Consider the following 16,312-nt stretch of genomic DNA (forward strand, 5'->3'; position numbering starts at 1 on the left):
GCAGCTGTGAAGAAGTGACTGACTTATTTCTTCTATTACTTTAACTTGTGGTGACAGTTTGTTATTCCTCAGAGCTTCAACCATTAATTAGTTTAAATTTCAGGCTGATTTCTGTATATTTTTTAATGTATCAGTTAATGAGACATTTTAAATGACCTCACTGGAATTGTGGCGGAATATTTGCACACAACGTGCAGCACACACTGGTTTTCCGTTGAGCTGATGTAAATATTGACGTTACTTCCTTGTGTGGAGAATTCTGATCCGTGTGAGAGATGGTAAATAATTGGGATTTCAAGCTTGTGTCAACTACAGCTCTGTTATTGCTTCTCTTCCTGACTTGTTGTTAGAGGGGCTCACTACACTTGTCTTCCGGTATAATTCAAAATTACTAGGTTGGATGTGCGACGTTCAAAACATGAGAAAATCTCTCTGCGACAAGAGTCAACTTAGCGGCTGTTTTGACTTTAAGGTGTCCCACTGAGAGGCAGAATGATTTGTTTCATCTCCGTTGTGGCTCTATGCCAATGTCAGAGGTACCAACACAGGTGAGAAGGCAGGAGCACAAACAGACAGTAATGAGGTACATGTTGCACATAACACGGTGCTGCTGGCTAATAAAAACAAAAATCACACATCAGGTGGTCTTAGTGAGTTTAGGTGTTAATTCATAAGGGGGGGGGGGGGGGGGGGGTGAAAGGGATTGTAGGTGATAATGACATGTATTTCTCACATCCATTTCTTTTTATTATATTAGGTTTTGAATGCTTTGAATGAAAAAAAATATTACATACTGTCCTCGTGAGGCACTTTTTTTTTTTTTTTTTTTTTTTTAAACAGGAATAATAATAAAAAAGAAAAATCCCACTTCATCTCCTCAGGGCTCCCTTCAAAGCGACGGAAAGACAAAACAACAGCGAGAGCCGGGTCCACAAGAGTGACCGGACGGTGCATCGCTGTCATGTTAACACACCGGGGACAACCCAAGCAAACAAACCACGTTTTTCACTGGCCCAACAGAAATCCAACAACTGCCACAACCAGGATGTGATTTTTTAAAGAGAACAAGGGTGAAGAATGCTTCTTTCCTTCTAATCTTTTACAAATGATTAGAAGAAAAGAAGATTTGCTCAAGGACACTTGGACATGTGGAATTCAACCTACTGCCACCCTACCAACCGTTGTCTCAATGTAGTCTGTGTGGCAAAGCGCTACAAGTGTAAATGAGCTTCTCTTAAATGTGACTCTGTTTCCAAAGAATGCGACTCAGTATTCATCCAGTGGTCGGAGGTCTACGTAAAGGTGAAGATTCTAATGTTGCTCTCTCTGTGTTTGTTCTGGCTTTAGCAGACGCCAATCTTCATTCAAAGCGTGTGCAGGCTGGTGAGTACACATACTTTTCTTTTGATTCGATTAAAATATTTTAGATAATACAAACACTACTGTGGTTGTAGTTCTATGATTAAATTGAAATACTATTTGATTTTCCAAATACTGTAAAACAACGAAGGACTGATTAAAAAGAAAAAACTCTACATATTCTGTGAATAAACAACATGTTTACATTGTCAACAATAAATATCTTCCTTATGCGCCGTTTTCGAATGAAGCTGTTAAGCTGCAGTTTCCAGGTTTGGATCCCTACACAGGTTGCGTTGGGAAAGGCACCAATGTGAAACTTATTCCAAATGAAACATGGGGATCACCTGATCTGCTTTTACGGAGATCAGCCAAAACACATTCAGTTCAATTAAGCTTACCTTAAAAATGTACTTACCAGGGAAAGTGGATAGAGGCTCTTGAATGCATTACCAACTTTTATCTTAATATATGATGATCAGGTCACCTTGAAAATACTGAACGCTAATACAATCTATGTTGTAACTATCCTACTATGTCAGATACGTTACAACTACACGTGATTTAGAGGTATATTCACGTGTCATTGATGTATAACCGCTCAGTGTCATTGTATATAAAGTTAAAGAAAAAAACGTGATTGATATTCAAAGGTCATAAAACAATTTCCATTTCATTGACCAAAGCATTGCTGCGTTCGCTGAACGTCACCTCCTGTGACTTACAGCCCACCCTCCTCAAGGTCCACCCGGAGATAACTGTGACCCCGCTCTAACTTCACGCCGAGCCCCGACTGGAGTCTGAAATTAGAGCTGGGCTCAGCTGTGAAAGTGACTCAGTGAGTCGCATGACAAACAACTGCCTCCGTTCATCCTGGGTGGATCTGTGGGTGTGTCACAGATATTAAACCTCTCTGCTAATGAGAAACTGTCCCCCTCTGTCTGGGTGTTCCTCTCTCTCTCTCTCTCTCTCTCTCTCTCTCTCTCTCTCTCTCTCTCTCTCTCTCTCACACACTGATGATGATGACATTTAAGTGTCAGTAGGATGGCTGAAAAGGCAGAGCGAAGGACAGAGTCGGTGGGTATGCAGGGGAGTGGGAGCGCCGTCTCGTGGAGATTAGTCGGGGCTCTTCCAGAGCTGGATTTATGGCACGCAGCTGTTGAGTGGCTGACAGACGTGTGAGGAGCTCAGGCACTGCTGCCTCTCAAGCTGCTCGTACCAGCTCCAGCTCGGCTCACTGGTGCGTACGAAGGAGGACTGCTGTGCCTCAACACACAAACGGTGAGTACTATTCTTCCCCGTCTTCCACAAATACCCATTTGTGCCTGTTGTAACTCCTTTTAAGAAGAAGTCGAAGTGCTTCATAAGGGTAACCTTTCACCTACTCCACATGCTTTCTGCTTTTATCCCGCTCTAGGTCTTATTTTGTGTTCCGATCACTTTCCCGTTCTACGCACGTGTAGTTTGGACCGATAGGAAAATGTGTTTTGAGTCAGCTCTCAGTCAGCCAGCTGTCGGGTGTTTTACCTTACATGGCCAACAATCCTGAAATACAAAAATAACTTTGGGAAAGAGCTGCTCATTAATGTTTGATGTGGTGTCATGAGTGAGACTTCAGGGTGCCGGCAGTGTGTCTCAGTTAGATCAAGGTAGAGTTATGTGTCTCCGAGTGTTTCTTCTGCTTCTCTTTTAAATTTAGTTCGCAATGTTGTGTCCTATTTTTAGAAGTTCAGGCGTCACAGCAGAGGGGAGACTCGATGCCGGCCACTCGACACAGACAGACAGACAGACAGACAGACTGAAACTTCAGCAATGTGCTCAGGTTTTCTATCACTTACGACTTTCTCTGTCTACTCTCTCTGCGAACATCGTCCGCTTTAACAATCTCTGAGCCTTCCCCCGAACCCTGGACTCTTAATTACAGCCGGGCCCTGTGGATCGTTAGGCTGTCCGTTGCAGATATCGCTACCGTTCAGAGGTCAGAGAACGAAGAGACAGGGCTTCACGGCGAGCTTTACTTGTTTGGGGTTAATTAAGAGGATGCTCCAGGATCAAAAGCTCTGCTTTACAGTGCTGAACCAAGTCGTCCTCATCTCAGACCGCGGAGGATTCATAGTTCTCTGTTCTGTGCAGCAGGATTTGCACAGAAGCTTGAATAATAAAGGCATGAAACTGTTTTCTCCGTGAATCAGATTGTATTTTTTGATCACCACATCCCATAATTGAGCATTCCTGGCACTTGAGCGGCAGCCCCGTTCGGGGAGTGTTTATTTGGGTTGCTATGGAAGGATCTGCCTGCGGCTGAGCGGGCCGCTGGTAAAAACTGAAACCAGAGCTGGGGGACGCCTTTAAAGATCCAACCTCAAATCTTGCTTGCTTCCTCCTACTGTCACTGAAGTATGGAGGCCTCCTAATGATTTTACTTGAAAGGCGTACACTGGGTTGGATGAAATGCATTAACGTTCTAAGGAACAAGTATGGAGCGCTTTCGTCACATCACATCCGCCACAAAACGATCTGTCCTCTGGCGTAGAGTTAGGGTCAGTTTATTGAACTCAATCGATTTGATACACTTTAGTTGACTTTATTGAACTTTATTAGAGAAAAAGACAGAAGAGGCCAAACTCTCAGACTACGCTGGAACCCTCCATAAAAAAGTTCTGTTGCAGAGTGGCTTAATCAATCATAATGACAACTTCTTAGGAGTATTATTAATAACTGTGAATAGAATGAGGCAGAAGAAGCAGAAAATGAGCGCCGTACATTCTTCTTTATCGAGGATCCTCTCCACTGTAGAAATATCAGAGTCATTATTTGCGGCTTTCTGCCTGCACACATCCATTTGTTTCCTTGTGCAATAAGAGCCATTCATCACGAACCAGGAGACAGGTGCTGTGGAGAAGCAGATTCGGTCACAGAAATCCTCTCCTTTTTTCATACCACCACTCCTTTCCACGCATTTTTCAAAAAACTTTTTTGCGAAGAGCGAGAAATGACCCGTGTGTCGTCATTACAGTTTCCTCCGAAACGTCTTCTCCGAGACCTCGCACAGCCCGGATCTAAACAGCGAGCGTGTTTGCGTTTATTCGACGCCCCTCGGTGTGAGGCAGGAGAGATGTTTACCTTCATTATTTACAGAAGCGTAAAGTATTTGAGTAGTTACATACAGTTTGGCACCGTCTGTCAGCTCTCCTCCCCGGCTCCTGTCATTGCGGGCCCACGGGAGTTGCGGTGGGACGATGTGCTTGGCTGAACATCTGCTCATGTCGAGGAAGAATGACTTTTTGCTTGGGAAAGTGCCTCCTTTAACGTGATGGATAACGCCTTTACTGTGACAGTAAGAAGCAACATCTGTCCTGTATGGCTACGGGAGTTTGGGCCTCGTCAAGTTCAGAAACCTCGACATCTTGGTTCAGATTACTTGACTCAGCTCAAGAGGATTGATCAAGACTTCGAAAAGTTTGGTGCTCCTCAGAAATCTGCACTTTGGGGTTTGGATTTCTGCTTGTTTTACTTATTTCTGGACCCACAATAATCTACAACTGACAGTGTTTTTTTTAAATTTTCAGGCGTTGTTTCTTCCCTGCGTGCTCACTGCTCTCCGCAGCCTCGTCCAGGTTATTAATGAAGATCAATCAATAGAAAGTGACACCTCTCCTCCCTCTGCAGCCCTGTGAGGCTGAGCGGGCCTTGGCTCCACTGTACTAGAACACACACTTCCCGTGTTGCTGTGAAATCTGTCCCTGCAGGTTCCCTCTTGACACTCTGTCAGATAGTCGAAATGTGCTGACCGGGGGGGGGGGGCTCACTGCAGTCCTTGTTTGGAGCTTGGACTGCCCTCGTGTGAACTGAATACAGAAAATGACTGTTGTGTCATAACTTACACTGCACAGCGGTTTGAAATGTGCTGACGTTCATTGACATTTTTTTTTTTTTTTTATTCGTGGTCACTGATAGCCCTCTGCTGTGTGGCCAAGCAGCACACCCTCCGCTCTGTAATAAGTGGCATTTTCCTTTTGCCTCTCTTGCTGAACGGCTGGAAATTCAGTCAGTTTTTCCACTGGCACAGTGAGCCAGATATCCACTGGGTCTGCACTAAGAGCTGTGGGCTCATGAATCAGATCCAACAGTGTGTGCAAACAAGACACTTTACAGATATGTAGTTACTGGAGTTATACATATAAAAAAGTAAGCCTAAAGTCTGGGAAAATATCTGGCTAAAACATAAAACTTAGATAGGACAGGATCTGTAAAACGCTGTTTGCCAGGATTAGAAACCCACCCAATGACTCAATTCACCAGGCAGAAGGACAAACCACACCCATATAAAACATCCACTGGTTACCATCTTTTTATATGAGAACATCCCAACGAATCAAGGGTATTAACCAGGAGGACAACTAGGACAAGTAGTACAACTTGAGGTGCTCTGATATTGTAAGACTACTGCAGGTTTACTGGAAGAATGTTGGATACCGTTGTGGAGCAAGTGGAGACTAAGAAAAAAAAAAAAAAGAAACACCCCACAACAATTAAAACAGAGCAGCCCAGCTTGAACACCCCTGTGTTTGCCTTCTGGGGGTATTTAACACTCTTTAAGGCAGCGGTTCTCAGAATGTGGGAGACTGAGCCCCTCGGAGTTTAAACAAACCACAACTCTCACACATTTTGTCAGGTAGTCATTTCTGGTTGGATGCCAAGCATCCTAATGCTTTTCACATTATGAGAGTCAACTGTTAATAACTGTCTCATAGAGTCAGAGGCAACAAAAAAAATCTAAACTCTTCCTGTTTTGAAATCTGGTATGTATGGTTTCACACAAAGCTTATTTTTAAATTGTAATTATTCCTCATTATACTTATAAAAAAAAAGTCTCTAAGAATATGTTTGGCCAACGTTAGAGTTTTACCCTACAATTACTTTTCTTTTTTCTCTTTTTTTTTTAAAGTGGGATTTCATCTGAAAAATTCTAACAAAAAAATGTATGCAGGGAAAAGGCCTTCATTCCCAATTAAATCTTAAGTTGTGGGCCATATCAGCTCTGTAGAAGAAAAGCTGTCGCCTCCACGTGTTTCAAAGCCTGTGTAGACAAGATCTTATTTGCATCCACTGGGTGTGTGAGTTAGTTTACATTCAGCACACTCAAATGCACACAAATGCTTACAAATAAAAAGGGCTGCGAGAGGCTGCAGCAGCCAGGTGTATTCCAGAAAGACTGTGACGGAGGCTCGATAAAAGCAGTTTATTTTTTAATGGATAAGCTGATAAAGCCACAAGATTCTCAGAGTGTAACCACTTGGTTTATATTCTTTTTTTTCTCCATCTGCGTGTTTACCAGTGACTAAAAAGGCTTCTTTGTGAATGCTGTTAAAAACACTGCTGTCATCAATATTTCAGGAATAAAAGAGATGGAAAGAGACAAACATCTTTGTGGTTTCTCCCAGATGTACGAAGCTGCGGCTCCATTCTCACCTTTGTAGATGTATTGTTTCACAAAGGTTTTATCAGAAAGAAACTTCTGATGACTCGCATAGCGTGACATACCCAGCAAACAATACCAAGCCATGGCTGACAAACGCGGTGGATGATCAAGTATCTAACAATATTCTGTATTCATTCAGCTGGTGAAGAACTAAGACGGACCTGAAATGATACAAATGTTGTTTTACATTTGCTAAACATGTGAACAACAGGCTGAATAGATGCATTTCTCAATTGTGGCTATGTGGACTTATTGTTGCTATATTGGTACATAAACTTACTCTCCTGTTTAGTTTAGACGAATATCACTGCATAACGTCAGATAAATCATACTAGATAGAATTAGTTTTTTTCATTTTCTTTGCTGTTTCCTTAATTTACAAGCCAACACCTGTTTTGAATTTGCCCCTGTACGTGTTCTGCCCAGCCAACAGATGGTGCGGGAGCAGTATGTCACCACCACCGAGGGCAGCAGCACGCCCAGACCGGTGCCCGACAGCATCTACAAGATCGGCATCTATGGCTGGAGGAAGCGCTGCCTCTACCTGTTTGTGCTGCTGCTCATCGTCATCCTCGTGGTGAACTTTGCCCTCACCATCTGGATCCTCAGGCTGATGTGGTTCAACACGGTACGCATGAGGCGCATCGATAAATACGATCACCTGCTCTTTGTGCACGTCTGTGGTTTCTTCTGAGAGGAGATATCACACACCAGCTACGTCTGTGTGTTACATTTCCATGTCATTTGGGGACTTTGCATTGACTTTAATGCTGTTCCCTGCAGTTTCACTCTAAATTTGACCAAAATCCCCAACTAGAGGAAACCTGAACCAACTTAGTCAAGTCCTAAAGTTTTTTTCTTCACTTGGACGAGATATTTGACTCCACAAAGAAGTTCTGAAAATGTAGATAGATGTAAAACCAGGAATACACACACACACACACACACACACACACCTGAAAACACAAACTGTTGTGAGGTGTCTACATCAGAGCCTGCAGCAACTCTTCTATTATGAAAGTGAAATATCAAGCCTTCCCACATGTGTTTCAAACCTGGAAGTCTGAAATTCCTCATCTCCGGACTTAATCATATTGATGTTTCCTGACTCGCAGCTGTTGGAGCCGTTTAATAATTTACTGCCACATCATCTTTTTGTGTTAAATCTTCTGTTTTTGCCTAAATTCACTTATATTCTAGGAGGGGATGGGGTACCTACAAGTACACTCAGATGGGGTCAAGCTGGAGGACGGCGAATCCGAGTTTCTAATGCCCGTCTATGCTCAGGAGATCCACTCCAGAGAGGTAAGATAATCAGGAACAAACACTTTCCCTCAATACCCTTCTTCTGTGATCCACTTTTTTGTTCCCCTCTACCTTCTGTTTTCCTTCTTATCACCTCTCCCAGCTGATTTCAGGCCGTTCAGACGAGTAGCCGGACAGCCTGGCCATTATTTCATCTCTCTGCTTACCAAGTCTAAATATGAGCGCGAGTCGAGCAGACTGTTACCATCTGAATGTAATCCCACTCAGACAATCGCACATTTTTTTATGCAGCTGCAGCGACTGAGCGGCATTATTTCTAACCGTAATGTTTTTTGTGGGAGAAGTGTCCGAACAAACTGGATCTGGCAGTCCCACACGGTGTACGTGGTGGCGCACTGAGCTTCCCATTAACCTCCGGGATATTTGTGTGAGGAAAGTAGTTTATGGCCTGCCTGCTCGCAGCAGATGGGAACACTTTGCTGCAGTTGTTTACATGTTATGGCTTTTCTTGCTCATAGCAGCAATTTTTAAGCATTTTCCCTTACTTCGTGGGTCCCATTAAAAAGACAATGTATTCCTCATTCACGGGACCCACATATTCTGTAATGTGGTCTATGGGTTTCTAATGAGATTCCGAGTTTAGTGAGTCACCCCGCCGCCTTCGAAATGAAAAGTTAGGCTCTTAGATCATTTTTATAAACATGTCCTCCTCGCAGCTGCGAGGGAGCCGAAGTGATTTACGGCTCAGTTGCCTCATTTAAACATTTTATGAAACTACGATGTCTGAGTGTTTCTGTGATGTCTGCGGATACAAACCCTGCTGTCACATATTGTGCAAATATTATTGTAGAAAAAAAATATAGTGGCAGTTTTTTGATGAGGTGCATTTCTACTGACGCAGTGGGCATCAGCGGCTTGATTCAGCAACGTTTTCATAGGGTTGGTGTTTGTCTTACTTTGTTAGGATGCTTAACAAAACCCACTGCACAAGGGTGATAAATAAACATTTATCAAGTCAGGAAACTGTATGTATATGCTGATTTAGGACATTAAAAAAAGCTCAGAGGGATGTTTCTCATTAAACTAAAACACAAACTTTATAAAGTGCAATGTACTAAAAAAACTATATAAATGAGACAATATGAAGTGAAAGCAGCTACAATTGTCTTCAGCACTAAGTTGGATAAAGCTATTAAAACAAAAAATGGATGAGTAATGAGACTAACAATCATCAAAAACAATACAGATGTAAGTTTTACAATAAGACAATAATTCAATTAAAAAAAAAATTATGCTTTCACTAACAGTGAGTTTCCTGTGACCTTTATTTCTGTGAGAAACCACTTTGTCCAATTGTCAGGGCCTTCGTAAGCTTTCTAATGTATATACTGTTGTATCCAACTCAGTGTTGTGGGGCGTTGGAGCCGATTTCAGCTGACTTTCACCGTCAAGTACAGGACATGAGTCCATCACAAGGCAAACCCAGAGAGACAGTCATTCACACACACACACACACTTACATTTACATCTATAGATAATTCAGAAACACCAAATTGAGGAAACCGGGGACCTCCTCTCAATGTTTTAGTGCTGACCGCAAAGAATATTGGAAAAGAGGGACACGTCGATGCTTTCATACTGACATTTGTATGAGATCAATGCATGGCAAAGTCTGCTGCAGCTGACGAGCATGTCAACCACATTGTGACTTTACAAGAGAAAGATTTCATTCATGAAGGTCGATCAAGGTTGTCTTCTGGCAATCATGATTCTCGTCACAAAACTATTCAGTAGTTTAGATATTTCAGTTAGGATGTGCGGCCGGCATGGCTGAGACACTCACAGAAGCTTATTTGTTCAAGAAGAATAATATGCTTCCAAATACAGAAAACAATCTTTGTGTGTCTGTGTGTGTGTGTGTGTGTGTGTGTGTGTGTGTGTGTGTGTGCGTGTGTGTGTGTGTGTGTGTGTGTGTGTGTGTGTGTGTGTGTGTGTGTGTGTGTGTGTGTGTGTGTGTGTGTGTGTGTGTGTGTGTGTGTTTTGTCATGCATACATTAGTTCGTTGGATTTGTACAACATGGTAATTTGCCGAACTTCCTTTTCCTCCCCTTCTTTTTGCCCCCCAGGACTCTTCACTTCTAGCACACTCATCAGAAAATGTTTCCCTCAATGCCCGCAATGAAAATGGTGATGTTACTGGAAGGATATCAGTGGGTAAGAGGTCACATGTGCTCACAGGCACATCCAGCACTCACACAATACGTCCCACTGATGCACGAGGGCCGTAGTAAAGACATTCATGAACTTGTCCTGCAGGGATTTCTCATCCAACATTAACAAGAGCCCATCTTTCAAATCATAATCTCTTAGATTTCCATTTGAAATCCATTAAATGCAACATTCCTTTCTCGACCATTCTGTCTGGACCGTTCTGTATTACACAGAGGGCCTGGGGGCCTGCGGGGGATCATATTTTGGCATCTTTTATGGCCCACCAATGGCCAAGTTGAGGTATTTTGTCATAATTAAAAGGCCAGCAAATGACCCAGCTAATTGTTGTGCTCCACTGTGTAGTTATGTGTCCTTGATCATTAAGCCGTAAAAACCCTAGCCTGCCAGCTCGCGGCCCTCTGTGAATAAAACTGTAATGCTTGTTAGGGAAGGCTTCATGTCGGCTCACAGTTGTAGGTGCTGAGGTGGCAGATCGCTCCTGGAGCGGTCTGCCTGCTGTAGGTTTGCCTCTGACAGAGCTTTGAAAGCTGAAGGTCAAAGTGAAATAACCTCAGTTTTGTTCCCTTTCAGTTTGAGCAGTGATAGCCAACCTGTAACGTTCCCATCCTGCTTTACCTTCAGGACATTTTTAATCCATTCATTTCCTATCAGCAGGCGACTATTTGCTTCCTATTCCAGATCACCTCAAAGCGTGGGTGTTTCTCATGTGTTCTAAGCCGCACAAAGCATCGCATGAAGAGAAAACATTATGGATTTGGATGATTATATTTGTTCCAAATATTATTGCCAAATACCCTTCAGGATTGTTTGTTGTTTTTGTTGTTACAGGTCCAAAAGAGGCTCAGGGGCACACTCACAATCTGCTTATTAACTCCCACAATGGCAACATGCTGTTCACTGCAGATGGCGACCAGGCAGTGATTGGACCGGACAAACTGCGAGTCACAGGTACGCCAGCCGCCGCGGTGAGCTCCTTCCTTGGACTCACCTGTTGGCCGACACACGTTTTGGAAAAGGATAATATGAGCAACAGATGTGAAATCAACAGGGGCTGTTTGGTCCAATGACAAATAACTGGACAAACAATCCAGCAACCAAGGACAACGGCTCCTTGATTTCTGTTCGCAGTAATTCATGTCATACAGCCGAGTGTGGAAAATCTCTAAAGTGCAACTCTCATTCTCATAGAAATGCTGATTTTTTTTTTAATGGTATTTCTGGTGCAAAACAATCAAATGTCTCCCAGTGCTGCACAGTTAGTCGCATCACAAAGAGCCGAAGGATGAAGTATTTACATTTTCCGGCGCGCACACTGATGGGCGGTGTTTGTTCCCGATCACAAACTGTGATGACTGATTATTGTTGAGCAGAGCGTCAGCTGATAGCTTCATATTGCCTGGGGTCAGTTTTTTTTTTTTCCCACAGAGAGCGGCAGCAGCAGCAGAAGAGGCGTTTTCATCAAATCCTGAAAAAAATTAAACCTCTGCTCCCACAGTGTTTGATGAAGGTTTCTCTTCATCACCATTGGAAAATGACATTGAGAGTTCATTCTATTTGGCTGTTTGACTTTGGGTGGGAACCCCCCTCCCCCCCCCCCCCCCCCCCCCCCCCCCCACCCCAGCTTTAGATACACACATTATTATAATGAAGTATTCTTTATTCTTACAAGTATATACTTTTACTCATACCTTTACAGTAGGTTTTACACCACCACCAATTATTCCTGATTATCGTTTGATTGTTTTTGAATCCATTAGATTTATACTTTTATATTCTATATTAAAAGTAAATTTACTTACAAAATAAACTGCTTGAACACAGATCGTAAGCATTGGATTGGATGCCGTTGACAAAACAATTCAATGCATATGACAAAGTCCTACGGTAGATTTCTTAATAGTTTTTAAGAAAAGTAGTTCGCTGATTTACTTGAGGAATTTTAACAATAGTAACAATTGACTACATTTCAAGGTCTTTTTTTTTTTTTTTAATGGTATCCTCTGAATTGCAAAAGCCGAACACCAGCCTCCTCCTCCTCCTCCTCCTCCTCCTCTTCACACTGAAGTCGGGCCACCGCTCACAAAGGCTTACAGCGACAGTAGTGGCTTTGTGAGGCTCCACGACGCCTTGATAGAAGTCTGACAGCAAAAAGACGTGTTGTCAGTGTGACAGAGGCTTTCAAAATGGAGGTGGGATTGCAGGGAGGATCACCTCGGAGCCCCGTCTTGTTGGCAGTGGTGACAGAAAGACTGACAGATGAAGTCAGAGTACAGGAGTCTCCGTGGGCTGCTGTGTTGGCAGATGACTTAGTGATCTTTGGTGAGAAGTGGTGAGCAGGTTGAGGAAAACCAGGAGAAGTAGATGAATGCATCATAGATTAGAGGAGTGATGAGGAGGAGGAGGAGGAGGAGGAAGAGTAAAGCATATGATAAAGAAAGACGTTGACACAGCGAGAATGCAGGCAACAAGTTCAAATACTTGGGGTGAACATTCCAAAGCAGCAGGAGCTGTGGAAGACTAATGAAGAAGAAGATACTGGCGGAACGGACTCAGTGGAGGTCAGGAGTGATCTGTGACTGAAGGACTCTCGCCTGGTTGAAGGGGAACATCGATAGGGTGCTCATGTTGGACGGTGTGATGGGAAAACTGGAGGTTTGCTCATGTGGGAGACACAGTTTCTCTGCAGGGAAAAGAATGCTGAGGATGGAAGCTGAGGAGAAGAGGAAGGCCGGTGAGGAGGCTAATAGATGAGGGAGGAGGTGTGAGGAAGGAGACATGGTTTTGGAAGAAGGTATTCCAATGTGGAAACACCTAACGGGGAGGAAGATGTCCACTGGAGTTCAATCCTGCACCGGACAACACATTAAATATGGTTGTTGTTCATCCTATTTTGACTGTTTTACTTGATTAATATGTAATAGATTGAAGGACTGGTAACATGTCTTGTGTAAAGAATTCCCTCCTCTATAGTCAGCTGGAATCGGCTCCAATCAAATGACACACGTGTGCGTGTGCGTGTGCGTGCGTGTGTGTGTGTGTGTGTGTGTGTGTGTGTGTGTGTGTGTGTGTGTGTGTGTGTGTGTGTGTGTGTGTGTGCCCTGTCCTCCTCCAGGTCCTGAGGGTGCCCTCTTCCAGCATTCAGTGGAGGTGCCACAGCTGAGATCTGAACTTCTCAAGGACCTGAGGTGAATATAACGGTGGATAACGACGGATTCCCGTAGTTAAGAAAAAGACACAACACCTTGCCCGTGGTTCCAGGTCACTGCAGTGCGCACTGGCCTCTAACAAGCACCAAATCTAAACTCTTTGCAGAACATTTACTGTGTGACACATTTAAAATATTTGAAATTAGCATAGAGAGATAACATTGATCTGTTTATGTGGATTCCGTGTCCTGATAGGCTGGAGTCCCCGACTCGCTCTCTCAGTATGGATGCACCGAAAGGTGTTCACATCAAAGCTCTGGCAGGAAACATCGAAGCTGCTTCCAACATGGACGTCATCCTGCAGTCGAGTGTAGGACTGGTAAGGAAAACCCAAATATATAGTGCATGCTCTTTATAAAGCAGGATGTCATTCACAATTTCAACGGCTGTACATTCTGAGAAAAACTTCAGCTCCCTAAAGTTTATCTTACATAATAATAATGATGATAATGATTTCATAGAATACAAATGACATAATGCTATACAATAAGCTATAAGAATCAGAAGAAAAGGAAAATATGACATGATTCAATAGGATGCGATGTAATTGAATTTGCGAAATGAAACTGGGCGATTTCAAACAATATAATGTGATGTGATATAATCAGGATGCGATTTACCAAAGGTGAAAGATACACCCACAGCTCCCCTTTCTGCTGAATAATTGTTATTGCTGTGTGGGAGGACGTTATTCTTCCTCTCGCAGGGATCAAAGCTGTGTCACTAGCAGACCAGACAAAACACATCAAATAGATATGATTTAAGTCAAACAGAGCTCTCTGGGCACCATGAGCCAAACTCACACGATTAAATCTGGACTCACACTGCACACTCATGGCAAAAAGTACATTTTGATTGGAGTTCATGGATTTTCACAGATTCTTATAGTCAACGACTGGTCATCTGACTATATTGACTTGAAAGGTTTTCACATTAATTTATTACAAACAAAAATAAAATGGGACATGAGACGAGATGATATTATACAAATGACATAAGTTTTACAATACAATACTGCACTTAAGTGTATATTTAGATTTTCAGATGTTTAGATTTAGATTTTGAGTTTATTGCCTTTTGAACTTGTGTGTCACTCCATTGTGTCCCCATGTTAGTTCTGAGTGACTTTAAGTAATTGACTCTGGCTGAATCGGGTCTCTGTAAATGCCGTGGTGCAGCTGAGTGCCTGAAATACATAAATAATTTGCATCACAAGCACTTTTTTCTGACCTTTGTGAATTAATTCCAAGTCGAGCAGCACACATATGACAACATAGCTTTGGGGTGAAATCCACCCTTGTCTTCCTTTTGTTGCGAGGAAAACTAAACATTAATCTGCACTGCACCATGCGCCTCTTTTCATAGTCTGCAGAGTAAAATGTGTCTGACGCTTCACATATGCAGGTTTTCTTTCACTGAGTGTCACAATACACTGGTGCGCCTGGCCTGTGTGAGTACAATCACCCTGACTTTTTTTTTTTCTTTCCGGCTGATTCAATGAAATGTCCTCCTCTCTCCGTCCGCCCTTGCTCTGCACGCTGCCTCCCTCTTGCAGCTGGTGCTGGATGCCGAGACTGTGCGCATGCCGAGGCTGCCCACGAGCGAGGAAGGGGTGTCCGGAAACGCTCAGGGTCTCTACGAGGTGTGCGTCTGCCCCAGCGGAAAGCTCTTCCTGTCCAGGGCTGGAAGGACGTCCACTTGCAGCGATAATCAGGAGTGCTAGGAAGACTCTGACAGGATCATCGATTGTTTTCCCCCATCTCTCAGATGATGCGCCCTCGGGGGGAGGCAACAAGCACAACAGTTTGTGTGCATCGAGTTTTTACTTTTCAATTGCAATTCCACTGCGGATCTATGGTGATCCCGTGGGCACATGGAGGCCTGCTGGCATACATGATGGAGACGTCACAAGATGCATCCTTTCAGCTGCATTTATGGACTTCTAACTATTCGAATGAATCTAATTGGCTCTCAGTATTGGGAATCGTCTGCATCAGAGTTTGGCGGAGAATCATTACAACACACACACACACACACACACACACACACACACACACACACACACACACACACACACACACACACACACACACACACACACACACACACACACACACACACACACACACAATCATGGCTGGGCAATGAGGAGCTGGTAACAGCTTACATCCTATGCAATATTATCTTTGGGTGCAATAAATGAAATGGACACATATCAAGGGCTTGGAAAATTGAAAAATAAATCCCTCAAACGGCATCAAAAATTTAGCGGAAACATTTATTTTCGGTTTATGCAAGTCCATCGGGCTCCAAGCCCTTGGTATGCTGCATTTGTGTTTTGGTGTTGAACATGTCTTTATTTAAATGTGAGGGGAAACAGTGGGACGTTCCTGTATTTTGTCAGCGTCATAGTTCAGAAATTAATTCCTATGTTTTGACTCGAGTACAGAAAGTAGCACCAGACTTGGTTCTGCTGCTTTACAGGATTGAAATGTTATATATCAAGCCGCTGTGGCACTACAAGGTGTGACTAGTGTCATATGTGTATACGAGTGTGCTCTTTCCACATTTTAAGTCTATGTATGGGTGAAATTTGTTATTTTGTTTTGATGCAACAAGCATGTAATTCCTCTGATGCAGTAAAGATAGTTTTTTTTTTTTTTTTTTAAATTGAAGCCAGACATTCTGTTTGTACAATAGTTTCATTGAAGAACTGATAAAACCTTCCCTTCAAGCACAGTGACAATAAAGCAGATAGAGCTTAAAG

The 16,312-nt window shown here is 43.1% G+C and overlaps 1 protein-coding gene across 1 annotated transcript; it reads left to right on the plus strand.

Annotated features, from left to right (window-relative positions):
• Positions 1-2,368: 2,368 nt before the first annotated feature.
• On the plus strand, positions 2,369-15,675 carry sgcg (sarcoglycan, gamma). The gene is made up of 8 exons (XM_080458961.1): positions 2,369-2,640; positions 7,268-7,469; positions 8,042-8,146; positions 10,234-10,321; positions 11,168-11,287; positions 13,452-13,524; positions 13,741-13,864; positions 15,101-15,675. The coding sequence occupies exons 2-8, from the start codon at positions 7,275-7,277 to the stop codon at positions 15,266-15,268; spliced, it is 873 nt and encodes a 290-aa protein (XP_080315087.1). The 5' UTR covers positions 2,369-2,640; positions 7,268-7,274; the 3' UTR covers positions 15,269-15,675.
• The last annotated feature ends 637 nt before the right edge of the window (positions 15,676-16,312 follow it).

Source organism: Lipophrys pholis, assembly GCF_963383615.2.
Source record: "Lipophrys pholis genome assembly, chromosome: 3".
NCBI classification, from domain to species: Eukaryota; Metazoa; Chordata; class Actinopteri; order Blenniiformes; family Blenniidae; genus Lipophrys; species Lipophrys pholis.